Source organism: Streptopelia decaocto, assembly GCF_964273445.1.
Source record: "Streptopelia decaocto genome assembly, chromosome: 2".
Lineage (NCBI taxonomy): Eukaryota > Metazoa > Chordata > Aves > Columbiformes > Columbidae > Streptopelia > Streptopelia decaocto.
In genome coordinates, this window is record NC_138655.1 from 116,157,478 (window position 1) to 116,173,301 (window position 15,824).

The 15,824-nt window shown below is 38.6% G+C and overlaps 1 protein-coding gene across 8 annotated transcripts in view; it reads left to right on the top strand.

The window, feature by feature from the left end:
• The window catches only part of ULK4 (unc-51 like kinase 4), a 240,153-nt gene that overhangs the window by 15,909 nt on the left and 208,420 nt on the right, over nucleotides 1–15,824 (top strand). For 6 of the 8 annotated variants that reach the window (XM_082044443.1, XM_082044446.1, XM_082044447.1 and 3 more), the window contains exons 8-16: nucleotides 266–341; nucleotides 963–1,061; nucleotides 3,240–3,361; nucleotides 3,485–3,554; nucleotides 4,980–5,079; nucleotides 5,470–5,574; nucleotides 7,559–7,619; nucleotides 13,659–13,840; nucleotides 15,289–15,335. In XM_082044443.1, the coding sequence (XP_081900569.1) occupies nucleotides 266–341; nucleotides 963–1,061; nucleotides 3,240–3,361; nucleotides 3,485–3,554; nucleotides 4,980–5,079; nucleotides 5,470–5,574; nucleotides 7,559–7,619; nucleotides 13,659–13,840; nucleotides 15,289–15,335 (862 nt within the window). The remainder of the gene's footprint in view (nucleotides 1–265; nucleotides 342–962; nucleotides 1,062–3,239; nucleotides 3,362–3,484; nucleotides 3,555–4,979; nucleotides 5,080–5,469; nucleotides 5,575–7,558; nucleotides 7,620–13,658; nucleotides 13,841–15,288; nucleotides 15,336–15,824) is intronic. The other 2 variants (XM_082044445.1, XM_082044448.1) reach the window with 1 other exon arrangement.

The following is a 15,824-nucleotide window of genomic DNA, read 5'->3' on the forward strand; positions in this document are numbered from 1 at the left end:
TATAAACAATTTTAATTAGTTTGGAAACTGAGCATTGGTGGCTCGGTGGGTTGGCTTGCTTTTTTGGCTTGGATTTTTTTTTTGAGGACCCTTTGACATGCAAAAAGCATATAGTTAGAAATCTTCATACATTCAGATTTTTTCAGATGAAATTACTATTTGATAAAATTTTTTAGCACGGTCTGCCACTAATTATTTGATCTACATTTTTTGATGGTTGTTTTTGGTGCCCCATACGTATCTTCCAAGTTCCTTTTATTTACAGGTTCTACTTTTCACAAACCTTCTGCTGAGTTTATTAGTTTGCTGGATGGCTTGCTTCAAAAGGATCCTCAGAAAAGGTAAACTGTCTAATTCGTGGCAGTTGTTTACATTGCCTTTCTTCACTTCTGGAAAAAATAATAGCTATGATACTGTATGACTGTATGTATAATCATTTGTAGAGCATAAAAAAATGCAAAACTCGTTTAATCCCTCATAAAAGAACAAGCTGTTCTTTTTCTTATATAAAGATGTACAGAATTAATGTTGTGATTAAGTGTATCTTTTTATTTTTGTAGCTCGTGCTAAATAAATAACTTTGTAACCGAAATGATGGGCAATTTTAAATTTGGAAGGCTTTGCTTTTCCAGAGCAATCTATTTTACAGGGCTTTGATTTATAGATGATATAGTTATATTTTAAATAACATAAAATACTAATTTATAGGGTAGCTCAGATAATGTAAATGTTGGGATTGGCTAGGCAGTTTCCTTAATTCTTAGTCTGGTACCTCTGTGTTGGGTTAATTATCCACATTCTGATTTGAGGCAAGAAATAAGAAAACTTATATTTGACCAAATACAAGTGAATAAAAGGATTAATTGCTCTGTAGTGTTATTAGGTTCAAAACATATTCTGATATCTCTCTGTGGAGCTTTGCTTTGGCACCATTTCCCCAGTTTTTTGTTGCTTTTCAAAAGGCTGAATTGGACAGACATATTGGAGCATCCATTCTGGAAAGGATCCCTTAGCCATTGTGCTGGTGAATGTTCTGCAGACAGCCAGGGCACAAGTTCAAGGTACCGAATGTCTGAGGAAGAATTCCTGTAGAGTAAATCTAAGCAAACAAACACAGACATGTTTTTATTATAATTTTCTGTAAATTTTCCTGGTTTGAATTTTGCTTACGATTTTCATGTTGTTCAGTAATTGATGAATGGAGTTTTACGCCATTCAGGGAACAGTTTTGGATGCTTAGGAATTATCCCATTGGTGTGTTACGCTGTCTGTTCACTTTCAACAGACTCCTTCTTCCTGGCTATAAAATGTGTTAAAATTTACTTCTGAACTAACTGCTCTCATTTTAATTTATTTGTTTATATAATAATGACGCACAGTAATTTGACTTATTTTTTAAAGCCTTTGTAGAATCTTATAGATATTGGTCAATTTTATCTCTACTGAGATTTTTTAGGTTTGTTTTTATGCATTAGGCTTAGAGCATCATAAAATGTGTGGGTAGAGCATCTTAGATTTGTGGTTCAGCCCTATATTGTTGCAAATGCAGCTGACCCATGTTCTTTGCCTATGAAATAAAGCATTAATCTAATGTGTTGGCTTGTTTTTTTTTTCCTAAATTTGTAACACTCTACACTGCTGTATATGCAAAAAAAAAAACCAAAACCAAACCTTTTGTGAATAATAGGTACTATATATATATTAGAAACTTAGGCTTCTACAGAACTTCTATTATCTTGCTGGATTTGGTTTTTAATTTTGCATTGGGATATTTGGTGTTGATTTTTATGTTCTTTTGCTCTAACTGTTTGAAAGATACTTTAGGTTCCAATCTAGGGAACTAATGTGAGAAGTTTTCTTTTAGAATGCTGATTTTTTTGGTGTGTGTTCTATTTTAAAATACTTTCTTGTTTAATGCCTATTTCTGATACCAGTGCTGCAGTGATTCTATAATTAATATTTGTTATAGTTTGAGATACAGCTCTTTGTCTTAATTTATTACTGCTTTCACCACCAAGGCAGATAAGAAATCACAATTTAAAATTTATACCACAAAGTAAGAATTTAGTCAAGGTTTTAGCAAGACTTACATCAAGCTCCACCGCAATGCTCATCTTTGAGGAATTCTCACAGAATCAGAAGAATCTGAATTTCCTATGAAATATTGGGCTATTTGACTTTACTCGTGGGGGTTTTCTAATGCCTCTGAAATATCTTCTGATATGTGCGCTAATTGACAGATATGACAAACATAGGACACGGGCTTGATGTAGAATAGAAGCTCAGCACTTCTTTGTGTCCAACTGCGAGGCCCATGTATTTATTTTCTTCACAGTGTGGGTTTGATTAATATTTGATATCCTGGAGGCCCTTCAGGAAGGTTATATAGGCCCAATTCCATACTAATAAGCAAGGAGTATATTAAAAAAACCCCAAACAACTAAAATCAATAAACTTGCAATTTAGTGTGACATGTAAATCATTAAGCAAAAACATGGTCATTTTTATTGATCTAAATCTAGACTTCATTATTCGAAGTATGTTTGTTGTGACGTTTTTCTGTGAAGATTTAATGGTCTCTAAAGCTTTTAATATTTCTTTGTAGCTCTGGTCTTATGGGGCAATAATTTAGCTTTCCTGGTTTCTTTCATGCAAGTTCTGCAGAGGGAGCTAGAGGATTTTTAATATTCTCCAAGTCATTTGCTGTAAACTTATTTTTTATCATTGTCATTACTAATATAAAATGTGTAATACATATTACAATAGTATGCTGATTTGTGTTTGAGTCCCAGCTGCAGTGACTCACAACCCTCCCAGCAGGTGCCTCTGTTAAACAGGTGTGAGGCCCTGGATGGGGAATTCAGTGGCTTGAGGAATAGGAGACAATGGCAGCACCTTGCTGCCCTCCTAGGAGGTAGAGGGTGTGTTCCTGAATAGGAACGGATCAGCCTGAACCTGCCAAATCAGTCTGAGGCAAGCAGAATTAAACTACAACATCGAGAGAGGTGGTAAGATGTGATAAGAGGTCACCCTGCATCAAAACCAGCTCCTGTAAAGTGAAAAAAAAAAGGCAGGAACAGAAGGCTCAACCTGCAGGCCTGATCTGACTGAGGGAAGGGCTGCCTCTCTGGCGCCAAGGTTAATAGCGTAAAAGAATTTTACTGCCCTGGTTAAATCCTTAGACCATTTTTTTTTGTTTTGTGTTTTAATCCATGTGATTAATATCTTTTATTAAACAGCAGTGAAGACACAGAGTCATCTGTGTCTTGGAATGCCAAAGATCCAGTGGATACTCATAAAAATCTAGATAACCTGTCATCCTCAAGAGCCAATAAGCTACCAAGCAATCCTTTCAAAATAGGTAATGTTATTTGTTGTTATTTTGAATTATTTTGTGTCCTGTGAATTTTGTCAATCTTACCAATCTTATGTGCTATGTTTTATTTAAACTTCTGAATGCACGTTCATGTTCTCTTTTCAATAGAAACTCAGACTGAATTGCGCCCTAAAAGTGCAGTTGATAGTGAATCAAATGAATCAATATTTCTTCTCAGGTATGAAAACCTAAAGAACAATTAGAAAACCCTTCAAACCCTCTAGGTTTGTGGTGTTGTTTTTTGTTTTGTTTTGGTTTTTTCTTCTTCCTTGTATCTTCAGACACTTTATTGTTCTGTTTGTAACATTTTGTTAGTGTGTCTCGTTTTGAGTTTTCTATCACCAGTCTGATGAATATTAAGACACCTTTGAAGAGATACCAAATCAATATGTCCAGTTAAAGCAGTGCTGTGATGGATTTATTACACTGGTTTTTGGAAGCAGGCTTTTTGTTTCTTAAATTCTTCTGTTTAGACAGATATTAGAACATTATTTCCTTATTACTTCATACATACGAAAATATGCTTTGACTATGCTTACTTTAAATACACAAGAATTAAACATTCGGCTTATAATCCACTAATAAATTTTGCTTGCAACTTTTCATCACAAGCTATTGGTAACAATCTACTAAGTAGGTATTAAATAAAAATAGTGGTTGGTTTATCAGTGATTTGTTTCAGTTGAGGCCTGATTCTGAAACCTCGTGCTAGCTTTTGTGTCAAGAAGATTATCTAGTAAAATAGATTTTGTTCTTGTCCTCATCAAGCAGAAATATTCTAGTTTAAAATTACTCTTTCAGGCTTCTTACATAACCTGAAATAGTGCTATTGTGCATGATAGTTTATCTACTTTTCCAGTTATTTCAGTTGGTTTTAATAAAGTATTATTTATAATCTAATTTACAACATCTACCATCACATCTAAAATCATGCTAATACTAATTTACAATGGTATTTGATGTTTGCTTTAGGAATCTGCCTGCCAATTTTAATAGTTCTAAAGCTGATTTGAAACACTTAGATTTAAAGTAATGTATACTACAAAAAACCAAGTTCACTACCAGCTTTATCAAAATTGCAAATTTGCAGTGTTCTGGTCTCTCCTTTCTTCATTTTCTAGTAAGCAAATTAGTTATTTTTAAATAAGAAAAACTGAAAAGTAAACCCGGTTCACATTCATGCACGAGAATTGGGCAGTTTTTTATTCCTGTTACCTAGCCAAGAGCTGACTGTCGGAGAGAATAACATGAAATAAATAGCAATTTTTTGTCAACTTCATTCAGTTCATATGTTTGTTATTGGGAATTAAGATAATCATGTTTCAGCATCGAGTTTCAAGAACTATGGGTGAGAAAATCATCAAATTACATTCATTTAACAAAAACAACAACCAACCAAAAAAACCCCAAACTACTGACAAATCCTAACCTTGTCAGACAGGAAGTTCATGTTTAGTTGATAGACCAGGCACTGCATCATTTGTGTTTGTCAGCTTCAAAAGTTTACTGTTTAGCATGGGAGTTTCAAAAGAACAACAACAAAAAATTAGTTTGCAGTGAAACTTAAACCCTACTCTCTATTTTTTTTTTTTTCTTTCCTAAGTTCTCGGCCCACTCCTAGAACTAGCACTGCAGTAGAAGTAAGTGATGCTACTACTGCTCCAATACAGAATTCTTCACAAAAAGATTCATGCTTGAAAAACGTGAGTAGAAAAATAATATTATGGGATGATGGTATCTTTACGGTTAGAATTTTAGCCTGGAGTCTGTGGCAAAGTCAATTTTCTTCTCCATCCTTCCATAATTATAACAGGAAAGCAGTTCTCACAGTCTGCAAGTTATTTAAAAAAATACATGCAGAACATTGCAAACTTAGTTTGCAAATTTTTTTGACACAGTACTTTTTCTTCCAATGTGTTTTTTTATCCTAATTTTTAATTGGCCCTATCTGCTACTACATAAATAAAAGCTAATTTAGAATATGTATGTGGCCAAAATGTGTGGTATAATCTTGACATGAAATATTTTGGGAATAAACAAACTTTCTTCTTTTGTGCAAAACAGTTTTTAAAAAAACTTTGTTCTTTTTCTAGGCTAAAAATATGTGCTCAAGTCACCAGGATGTGGAGTCAACATTGAAAGAGCTCATTTACACTGAATCTGATCTTATCATAACACCAATCATTGACAATCCTAAGGTACTGCAAAATAAAATAGAAGATTGAGGAACTTGTGGGTGAGGTTATTTTTGCAGATAAATCTTTAATCAGGGTGAAACTCCTTTCCTGTGTTTTATATTTCTCATTTTAAAGCAATTCCACCCAGGCATCTGGCAAGCTGTCATGCAATTTTTTGGCAGTCTCTTATAACCCTATTGTGCTGCTAATTTGGAGAACTAAGTTATTTTGGGATTGAATACTGATATTAAATTATATCTTACAAGAAATAGAAACTACTAAATGGTCTGTTCATTACATTTGTAGATTTGTTTTCTGATAACTTGCTTTGATATCTATTACTTAAATAAACACTAAACTGAGTGTATTTTAGTATACTCAAAACAAGGCCATCTATGAAGCCTTCTAGATTAGGAGCTATACATTTATGGAATAACTAAACTTTAGATGGGATAATGTTCCTAATATGAACATAGTTTCTCAGGAAAAGAAGACCTGAAGTTACAAGACATGTTCATCCAATTTCTGTCATATGGATACTAATGTGATAACTGTTTGTGATGTGTCTCTGGAGCAGAGACTGGTACTTGCTTGACAGCAAAGGGAAGATGGAAAAAGAATCAGAGCTCTGCAGTGTGATGATAGTGTAATGTGCACATAGGGCACATGTGTAGTACTGGTGGAAGGAATGATAGGCAAGAGCCTCTTCAGTCTTCCTTTTATTTCTGTGCAAAAAATGAAGTCATTTTAACAGCTTTAGTCAGTAAGTGGCAGATGCAGGGAATGCAACATTTTTCACTGGAAATGGTGATCAGCTCATTAGGAAAACTTTACAGCCTGTGGTTGCTGTATTGTTTTAGTATAACAATCCTTTTGTTTGTTTTAATGGAATTTATAATGCACTCAAAATTTAAAAATCTTACATGGCTAGATAAAGTAACTACCCAGCAATATTGTTTTAATGGGTTTGGGATGGGTGATATTGTTGCCGGTGGAGAATTTCAAAGGTAATGATGCATTCAAATGCCACTTCTGTAAATTCTCGGTTCTATACTGGGACACTGACTTGAAGCCTTAGCCCTTCACTGATTCTTGCTACAAGTACAGGAGATGAGATTAGGGGTAAGTGTACATACTAATGTGCACATGGAGACTAATCTCCTTACCATGCAATGTGAGACTCATAATTAATGCAAAATAGCCCACTAAATTCCAGTAATGTAATCAGAGTCATTGCATACTTGGTGATCTTCAGGGTGATACTGAGACCTGGTAAAACTGAAGAGCTTGCAGTTTTATCTCCTGGAAAGGGATTTACTAGATGCTGGCAGAATTTTAAAAGCTGAAATGTCAGCTTATATTGTAAAATTTCCCTGTGTTCTGCAGACCTGTGAAATTGAAGACCTTTTTTATAAAACAACTCTCCAGTTACAACTAAGCTTCATCCGTCGAAGACTGAATGCAGTGCACAGTTATCTTTTTGTATACTTCAGTTACTGAAAATCACACTCAAATGCTCAGTTACTGAGCAGTCATCCAGTTTCATGATGTACCAGAAAATGATGTGTTGTGGTGAAAAAACCTCATACCTTATTGATGATTAGTTGGTGATAATACGACTTCTTATATTCTAGAATGATTTAGTGTGTATATATATCTATTTACTGTATGACAGTGAATTGCTAAAACCTTTCATGCGCTCTCAGCTGCAAAGTTACTTTCTGTAGCTTTTGAAACCCAAATGCAAGTTTTTTTCCTCATACAAGCAAGACAAAAATGTAAACTGAAAAATCCTATAATTTTATGTTCTCATTAAAAGTCACTTCAACTAAAATACTAACAATTTCATTATATTAAAAACATTGAGTGAAATGCCTCAGTAATGAGCAGTGGTTCATACACGCATCATATGCAATTTTAGCATCTTTGTGTTCTCATGTTCAACTACTTAGAGATTTCTGGAATTATATTATAACTGGTTGTAATGTATTTCTTTATTTTCCAGATAATGAAGCAAGTGCCAGTTAGATTTGATGTGAAAACTTTACATATACCAACATATTCAGGTATGCATCTGCTGAAGTTGTTAAAATGTTAAGTTCTGCATATGATGGTGTAACTCACTATCACAAGACCTGTAGCCTCCCTTTGTAGATGATGAGCTGTCACAGCTGGAGAACTCATAACTTTTCTGAAAATGAAGCTGCATATGTGATGTTTTTAGCTAGACCAATTTTGAGTAGACTTTTAAAGTGCTAACAGTGACGTGCCCTTCCTTTCTCTTCTGCCTTATTTGTTTACAAGTCCATGATCAAAAGCTTTTTAAAATAAGACAGTAAACACTGTTTTAGTGGGGTGTCCTGGGCACAGGGGCTGCATCTGGGCCAGCACCCCAGAGGCCTTCCTCCAAAGGATGCCAAACACAGGGGTGGTGGGCAGGGCTGCTGTGGCCAGGCTGTGCATTGGAAGCTGCATCGCCACCATGTCACTGGGCCACCACCTGGCAATGCTGAGTTCACAATGCCTCAGGGCAGTATAAAAGGGTGAAGCCTCCTGTGTCCACTGCCAGAGCTGGCCTGGGGGCAGCCCAAAGATATCCCAGAGGAAGCCCTTGAGGAGCTGGTGGAATCACTAGGCAGGGGCTGACAAAGGAATAGCATAGGCTGGATGAAGCTGCTGGAGGTTCTCCCCTGTCAGGCCAGCTGCCAGCAGGGTCACGTTCATAGCTTATCTGATAGATGGAAGTTCTTCTTGATGCCTTCTGCTAGAACAGGGCTGGGAAAAATGTCATCAGAGATTTCCTCAGCATATACTGCTAGGGAAACAAGGAGGTAGGAACAGGAGGAGAGGAGACTTCAGCTGGAAGGGGCCTACAATGATTATGTAAACCTACTGCCTGACCACTTCAGGCCTGAACAAAAGTTAAAACATGGTTTTAAGGGCATTGTCCAAATGCCTCTTAAACACTGACAGGCATGGAGCATCGACCACCTCTCCAGGAAGCCTGTTCCAGGGGCTGACCATATTCTCGGGAAAGAAAAGATTCTTGTCAAGTCCAAAGCTCCCCTGATGCACGCAGCTTTGAACCATTCCCATGTGTCCTGGCACTTGGTACCAGGGAGAAGAGATCAGCACCTCACTCTCCACTTGCCTTCCTCAGAAGCTATAGAGAGCATTGAGGTTGCCCCTCAGCCTACTTCTCTCCAAAGCAGACAAACCCCATATCCTTAGCATCCATGAACCAGAAGAAAGAAGCTCTGTCTCACAGTATAGTTCTACAGCCCCCATACTCCCTCCCAGCTGAAGCTCTGATGCAGGACATATCACCTACATCGAGAAACCCTGTGTCAAGAACTGCAGGGTAGAAACAGGGAACACATCATCAGGTGGATCACCATGAGTTTCTGGCACCAGTTGGGCACATTAGTGTAGGTAAATGCTCCTGGAGGCATGAGTAGGTAACAGGGGGACTATGAGCCATGAATGTGACACAGGAAAATACATTCTGGTGTGCCAGGCAAGGCATTTCCATAGGAAAGTCAAACCCCGTGCAAAGCCCTGCTGAGCACTTGCCTTTACCACTATGGACATTTCTTATTCATCGATCTCAGGAAAGATCAAGTCCATCTGGGATGAAAACAAACAAAGACTAAGTAGTTGGTTAGGAACATGGACAGTGTAGACAAGAAGACAAGGGCTAGAATGAGCAAGACAAAGCCTAAGAGGGCTGCCATCATTTTCAAGAAAGATATCAAGGAGGAAAACCAAAGGAGGAAACGTGCTATCACAGTGCAAGGAAAGATACAGTAAACAGCACAAAACCATTCAGGACTTCTTTCCAAGCAGCCAGCCTCCCCATAAGGGACAGCATAGAAACACATGTCACTTGGTGCATTTGGAAGGAATACTGAGGAAATTAGGCATACTTTCTACATCTCTTTGGCTTTCTCCTAGCCTGCAGCTGATGGAATAATCCTATTCTCTCAGAAAAAGCTTTGTGACCCTGGTTGTCCTCCCTGAGGGGTTTCACGAATGCCAGCTCTGGTGCACATAGGGGACGGCTACCAGAGGTGGTCTCTGGGCTGCAGGCGGCTGACAGCAGAAGAGCAGAGGCTGGATGAGGCTGCTGGAGGTTCTCTGCTCCAAGCCCAGATCAGGATGGGGCCACATTAAAAGCCCATCTGATGGATGAAAATCCTGCTTCAGCCTTCGGAGAACAGACGCAAGCCCCTGAGGAGATGAGAAGAACCGCCATCACTTGTAGGTGCCGGATACTGTAAAGTCTTTTCAGCTGGATAGCAATGGCAAGAGCAAAGGAATGAGTTCCTGAGGAGCATTGCAGAGCTCACCATCCTTATCCCCTGCAGAGCCGGGGTCAGCAACCGTAAGAAATGGGATGCAGAGATGTTGCCAGGGGACCCTGTGCTTTGGAGCCACCACTGCTGTCCCACCAGGCACGGGAAGGATCCTTGCCCCCAAAGTGGATCAGGCGGGGTTATTTGGGCGCTCTCGGAAGCCCCTGAGAGGGCTCCAGGTCAAGGGAGAATAGGGCTTGGGCGTCTCCTGGGCAGCACGACCAGCCTGTGGGCCGAGGAGCCAGGTCTTGCTCCCATGCTCAGGGGACAGCTGATCGCCAGCACTGGCTGGGGTCAGGAAGGAATTTTTTCCCCCGGGGCAGATTGGCCCTGGTCCCCGGGGGTTTTTTGCCTTCCTCTGCAGCATTGAGCATGACCACTTTGCAGAGCTCCTCTGGTCCCTTTTGGCTCGGTTCCTGCCTGCTGCTCATGCACCACGAAGATGGCCTGTCGTGTCCTGCAGCTGGGGGAGGAAGGCTTTTTTTCCCCCACGTGAGTATCAAGTGTCTCCGTGGGTTTTTTGCCTTCCTCTGCAGCAGTGAGCACAGCTCCTTGGCCCTGGGCCACCTTTGGGCCATTGTGGCTGGGTGCCTGCTGCTCCTGCTCCACGAAGGTGGCCCTCGTGCCCCGCATCCGGGGGGAGGAACTTTTGGACTCCCAGGTTGAGCCCCCAGGGTGCTCCTGGGGTCCACCATGGCCTCCCAGGTTGAGCTCCAAGGGTGCTCCCAGGGGTCCTCCACGGACTCCCAGGTTGAGCCCCAAGGCTGCTCCCGGGGTCCATCAAAGCCTCCCAGGTTGAGCTCCAAGGGTGCTCCCGGGGGTCCTCCACGGTCTCCCAGGGCGGGCCTCGAGGGTGCTCCCGGGTGTTGCTTCTCAACCTCTGTCGCATTGAGCACAGCCCCTGTTCAGGGCTCCTCTGAGCCCTTTGCCCTCAGTTCCTGCCCGCTGTTCTTGCACCTCCAAGGCATCACTGGTGTTCTGGATCTCTTGGTCTCCCTTGCCCAGGCCAAGTTTGCAGCAGGAGCCAGGGAGCCAGCTCTGCTCTTCCCTGGGCTACATTTCCTCAGGGTTTCTTGCTTGTCCAGCGCAGCCCGTGCTTGAAGGGGCTTCAGGTTCGCTGCACCCTCCGCAGCTGCCACTTGTCAGCTCTCCCTGCGGGCAACACAAGCGCCAGGCAGGGATGAGAGCGCTTGTCGTGCATCCCAGGTCAAGAAGCCCAGTGGCGGAGCAAGTTTCACAACTCTAAAAGCCAGCTTGTCATTGCTGCGTGTCACGCTTTGGAAAAGAACCCATGCTACCACACGACTTTTCTTCTTCTTCTTTTGTGTGTGGTGGGTCCTGATCCTCATTCTTCATGTTCCCACTCTTGAGGAACCAGGGCAGCTAGGCCTGCGTTCCTGCTGCTGCTCTTGCAGGTCTGTGATTTGCCTTTGCCAGGCTGCAAAGGATGTTTTTTCAAACTGAACTGAAGAATGCATCAGCCTACTCCTGGCTACATATGGGCATTGTGTTAATGCCTGTGAGCATCAGCTCTGAACTAGATTCAGGAAAATAAAATAATATAAAATGCTGTTTCTACTTGTAACCTTTTTGATTTGTGTTTTTGAAAGTGTTTTTGGAGCTGAAAACCCTCTGGCAGTTCAGGCAAATAATGATCTTATCATTATTAGACTCACTGTGAATGGAGGGAAAGAGAAGAGTTGAGTTGGAAGGGACTGAGAATGACCACCTGGTCCAATTGCCTGACCACTTCAGGAGTGACCAAAAGTTAAAGCATAGTGTTAAGTGTGTTATCCAAATGCCTCTTGAACACTGACCTGCATGGGGCATTGAGTAGCTCTCAAGGAAACCTGTTGCAGGGTTTGACCACTGACTTTGTAAATTAACGTTTCCTCATGTCAAGGCCGAAGCTCCCCTGATGCATGCAGCTGTAAGCCACTCCCACGTGCCCTGGCACTGGGTACTGGGGAGAAGAGATCAGCACCTTGCTCTCCACTTCCCCTTCTCTTTAGCTGGAAAGGACAATGAAGTCACCCCTCAGCTTCTTTCTCCTCAAACCACACAAACCCTGTGTCCTCTGCTGCTCCTCTTAGGAACATGCCTTCCAGCCTTTTCCCCACCTAAAGAGCTCATTGTTTCCCTGTGTTAATTTTTTTGTAAACAACTGAAATAGTCAACCAAATAGATTATATTTGACAAAAGTAGAGAAGCAAATTAAAACAGAATCTTAAAATGTGCAGTGTTGATCACCCATAATAATAGACAGCCTTCACAGCCCCACCTTTAATCATGAAATGTTGTGGGAATCATGTCCCAGAAGATAGTGCAGGGTTGTTTGGCATTTGTTGTTTTTAACGTTTAGAAAGGCTGCTGTTATTTCTGAAAACAAAAGGCTGCTCATTGTCATGAGTGTAATGTTCGTTCCCCTGGCAAATTTCCTCTAGTCTATTTAAGGAAGTATTATTACACTTCACTGACCTTGAAGAGGTATGTCAGCCAGATGTGTAGTCCTTCTAGAATTCACATAGCACATCTTCCTAGACATAAAAGTTACATTTTCTCTCTACAAAGTATGTATTTTGGAGAGTTAAGTTGTTGAAGAAATTTTGTAGTTGGAAAGGAACATAATGTTCCCCAGTTTCCCAATCAAGATTTTAGTAACAGCAAATATTTTTAATTTGACTAACATTGTAGGCAAAACCGATCAGATTCAAGTGCCTAAGGGGGTGGTATTTTAGTTCATATTGCATTTAAGTAGCTAGGTTATCAGACTGATGTTCTGATATGTTTAGCTATTGTTCTCTGTGTTTATTTAATATGGGACAGTGGTTTTTGTAGTTGTAATGCTTTCAGGGTTGTAGCTTTTTTTCTGGACATCTTTCTGATTGTTTTTGAAGACACTGATTTTGATGCTGCTTGTCAATAACGATTAAGGATAGTATGGTAAAATTAAGATATATAGCTGGAATCCAAACCTCTGTTCATGGTTACTAATGTAAATTACAAGTAGGTGTTGTTACTTAAGTGTAAAGTTGGAGTGAAAGACAGAAGACATGCTCTTAAATGCTCTGTACTGGAGCATACCAGGATGGCAGAAAGGTTATTAATAAATAATTAACTAAAACTGAGGGAATGTATGGCTCCTAGAGTGAAGTTATCTATTGATACTGATAAGGAAGTATTTGAAAATTGTCTATTCATGTGCAATGGTCAGCAAATCAAAGCACAGGATTTATGTTCACTGTCCTAGTGACTTGACTCTCTATGTTACTCCTGAAGTCATCTATGTTCTGATATTACTAAGACTTAACTAGATGGATACCTACTATATAAGCAACTATACACAGTTTTGATTTATTGATTCTGCGGAGATTTCACTGACTTTCAGTATTTTCTGCCTCAAATTCACTGTAGTGAAACTTCACTTTCCTATTAAGAACAACAACTACTACCTTTCTTAGATATAATGTCAATAAACGTTTACTTAAATGAAGTACATGGGTTGTACTTTGAAAAATATTTTGAGGCTTTTATTGCTACATTTTTATGCTTTTTTTCTTCTATTACTTCTCTTTTGATTTCTGTAATCTTCAGACATGAATTGTAACATCTTTGTTGAATATTTTAAGTACTAAAATAATAATTAGATTCAAACTTTGCAACTTATCTGTTCTTGTTGATGCTACTTTCTTGTGTGTTAAAGCAACATCAAAGATCCATTATCTTTAACTGTTTGATTTTTATGGTTAGCTGAGAAGTTATCATCTATGAAAGATACGGACTGGAACGACTTCTTGCAACGAGTATGTTCACTGCTGGATTCCACCGAGAAGAATACAGGAGCAGCACGTTCTAAACTGAACTTACTGTATTATCTGTGTACTGTGGTGGTCCACAAGGAAGTTGCAAGCAGGCTAATTAGCTCTCAGCTGGTAAATAAAGCTTTGAAGGAATCAACATGGTTTACATATTTACTATTGTGGCAAAAATCAGCTGCTTTTAGTTCTATTTCAAGAAATCATTGGTGTACTTATAAAAAATAGTATGTTAAAACAAGTACAAAATAATGAAAAAATTACTAAATTCCATGTCAGGTTTTTTAAAAGAGCTGAGGGAAACTAATTCTTTCTCTTAGATTTCAGATACTCTCACAGACAGATTTGTTGTATTAGGAAGAAGATTGGAGTAAAACCAAACCTTGATGGAGAGCTTGAATTAACATACTATGAAATATGAGCCTTCATAAATCATAAAGTGACAGAGAAGACTGAAAAACATTCACATTTGAGTTGTTAAATGAATTTTATTTGGCCATATGTCTGTTAAGAATAGTAAGGAAAACTTTCTAAAGAACGTACAGTAAAACCTCATTAAGCCCTGCTTCAAAGAGTGGGCATGTTCTCTGAAGAGGCCGTTTTAGTGTGTACCTAAATGGTGATTTCAGCTTCCAAGAACTGTTTTCTACCCAGACAAACAATTTTGCTAATATCTTCTGTAGTAGTTCAGCGTATTTCTCAGAGTATTACATGTGCGGAAGAGAAATATACTTATTTTTCCCATTATGTAAAAGCATGACAGAGGCTATCACGAGATATGTGTTTTTCAGTTTATTTAATAAAAAGTAAACTATATCTTGTTTTCCTACATTATACTAATGCACCTAAGTCATATTCTGACACATGCAATCATTTAGTATAGAGATATTAAGAGTAAAATTACACTGCCAGAAAAATTCAATGAAGAACATTCAGTTGGAAGCAATAGTAGGTCTTATGCCATAGAATTCTTGTGAAAATTGGAAGCAGAATTGCTGGAAGGTGTATTCCGTTATCATTGGAGAATTTTGGGGGGGACAATAATCTGATAATTGAACTGCCAATTAACAGGAATTTTAGAAACAAGTTATTAATTATGCAGTTTGGTTCTTAAGTGGCTGATTAGGTGTGTTAGCAGTCCATTAATTATTCTAGTATTTACCAACTGTTTTTGTTCACTCTCACAAAATAAGTTTCATTTATTAAGTACTTGCTGGCTAATGCTGTATGATGATCTCTATGTTTGTAGATGAAAGTATCAGAGTATTTTTCCAGGCATAGTGCTATTCATAACGAAAAATGTTTATGTGTTTTTTTATTTCTTTTTTAAACACACATATGTTTAGTGGTTTAGTTTAAGGCAAGAATATAGTAATACATTGTATTTTTACTCTCAGCCTTTTTTAAAAAATTAATGTTTGGATAATATCTACAGTATTTGTGTATGATAATAATTTTGCAAATGTTATCAAAATTTATTTTTATGAAATTACTGATACTTTGATATTGGGACATACCAGATCACTGAAAATCACTAATGTTTATTTATCTTCTTTAAACTATAGTTTCCTATACTGATACAGCAGCTTCGTGCAGCCGCCAACTGGGATATGTAAGTAATAACAATTTTTTCCCCAAAATATGGAATTATCACTGTATTTCATTAAATATGTTCTTTAGCAGGGTATTTGAGGAGTGTTTTAGCGTGTCAGACTGCTGTGGTACCTGACTGGCAGTATGAACATGTATATAATATTGAAACTTTTTAGCATTGAATTAGTATATTTCTATTTCACATGACCAAAGATTACAGAAGATATATTTGGTGTATCAAATAGTGTTACTGAACATTTCTGAATAAACCAACCCATACCATGATAGTAGTAAAATAACTATTAATGTAACGATAGCTTTTTAAAAAATACCTGCCAGAAATATTTCAATATGATAGTGCCCTCTACTGTTTGTTCCATAAATGTTGATTTTATTATTCCAATTTTTTCTTTAATGAAACATTTAAAACTGATTTGCTGATACAGATTTATTTTCTGTTTTGTCAACTATACTGAAAAGTTTAACATGATCCACAGGGGTTTTCTGT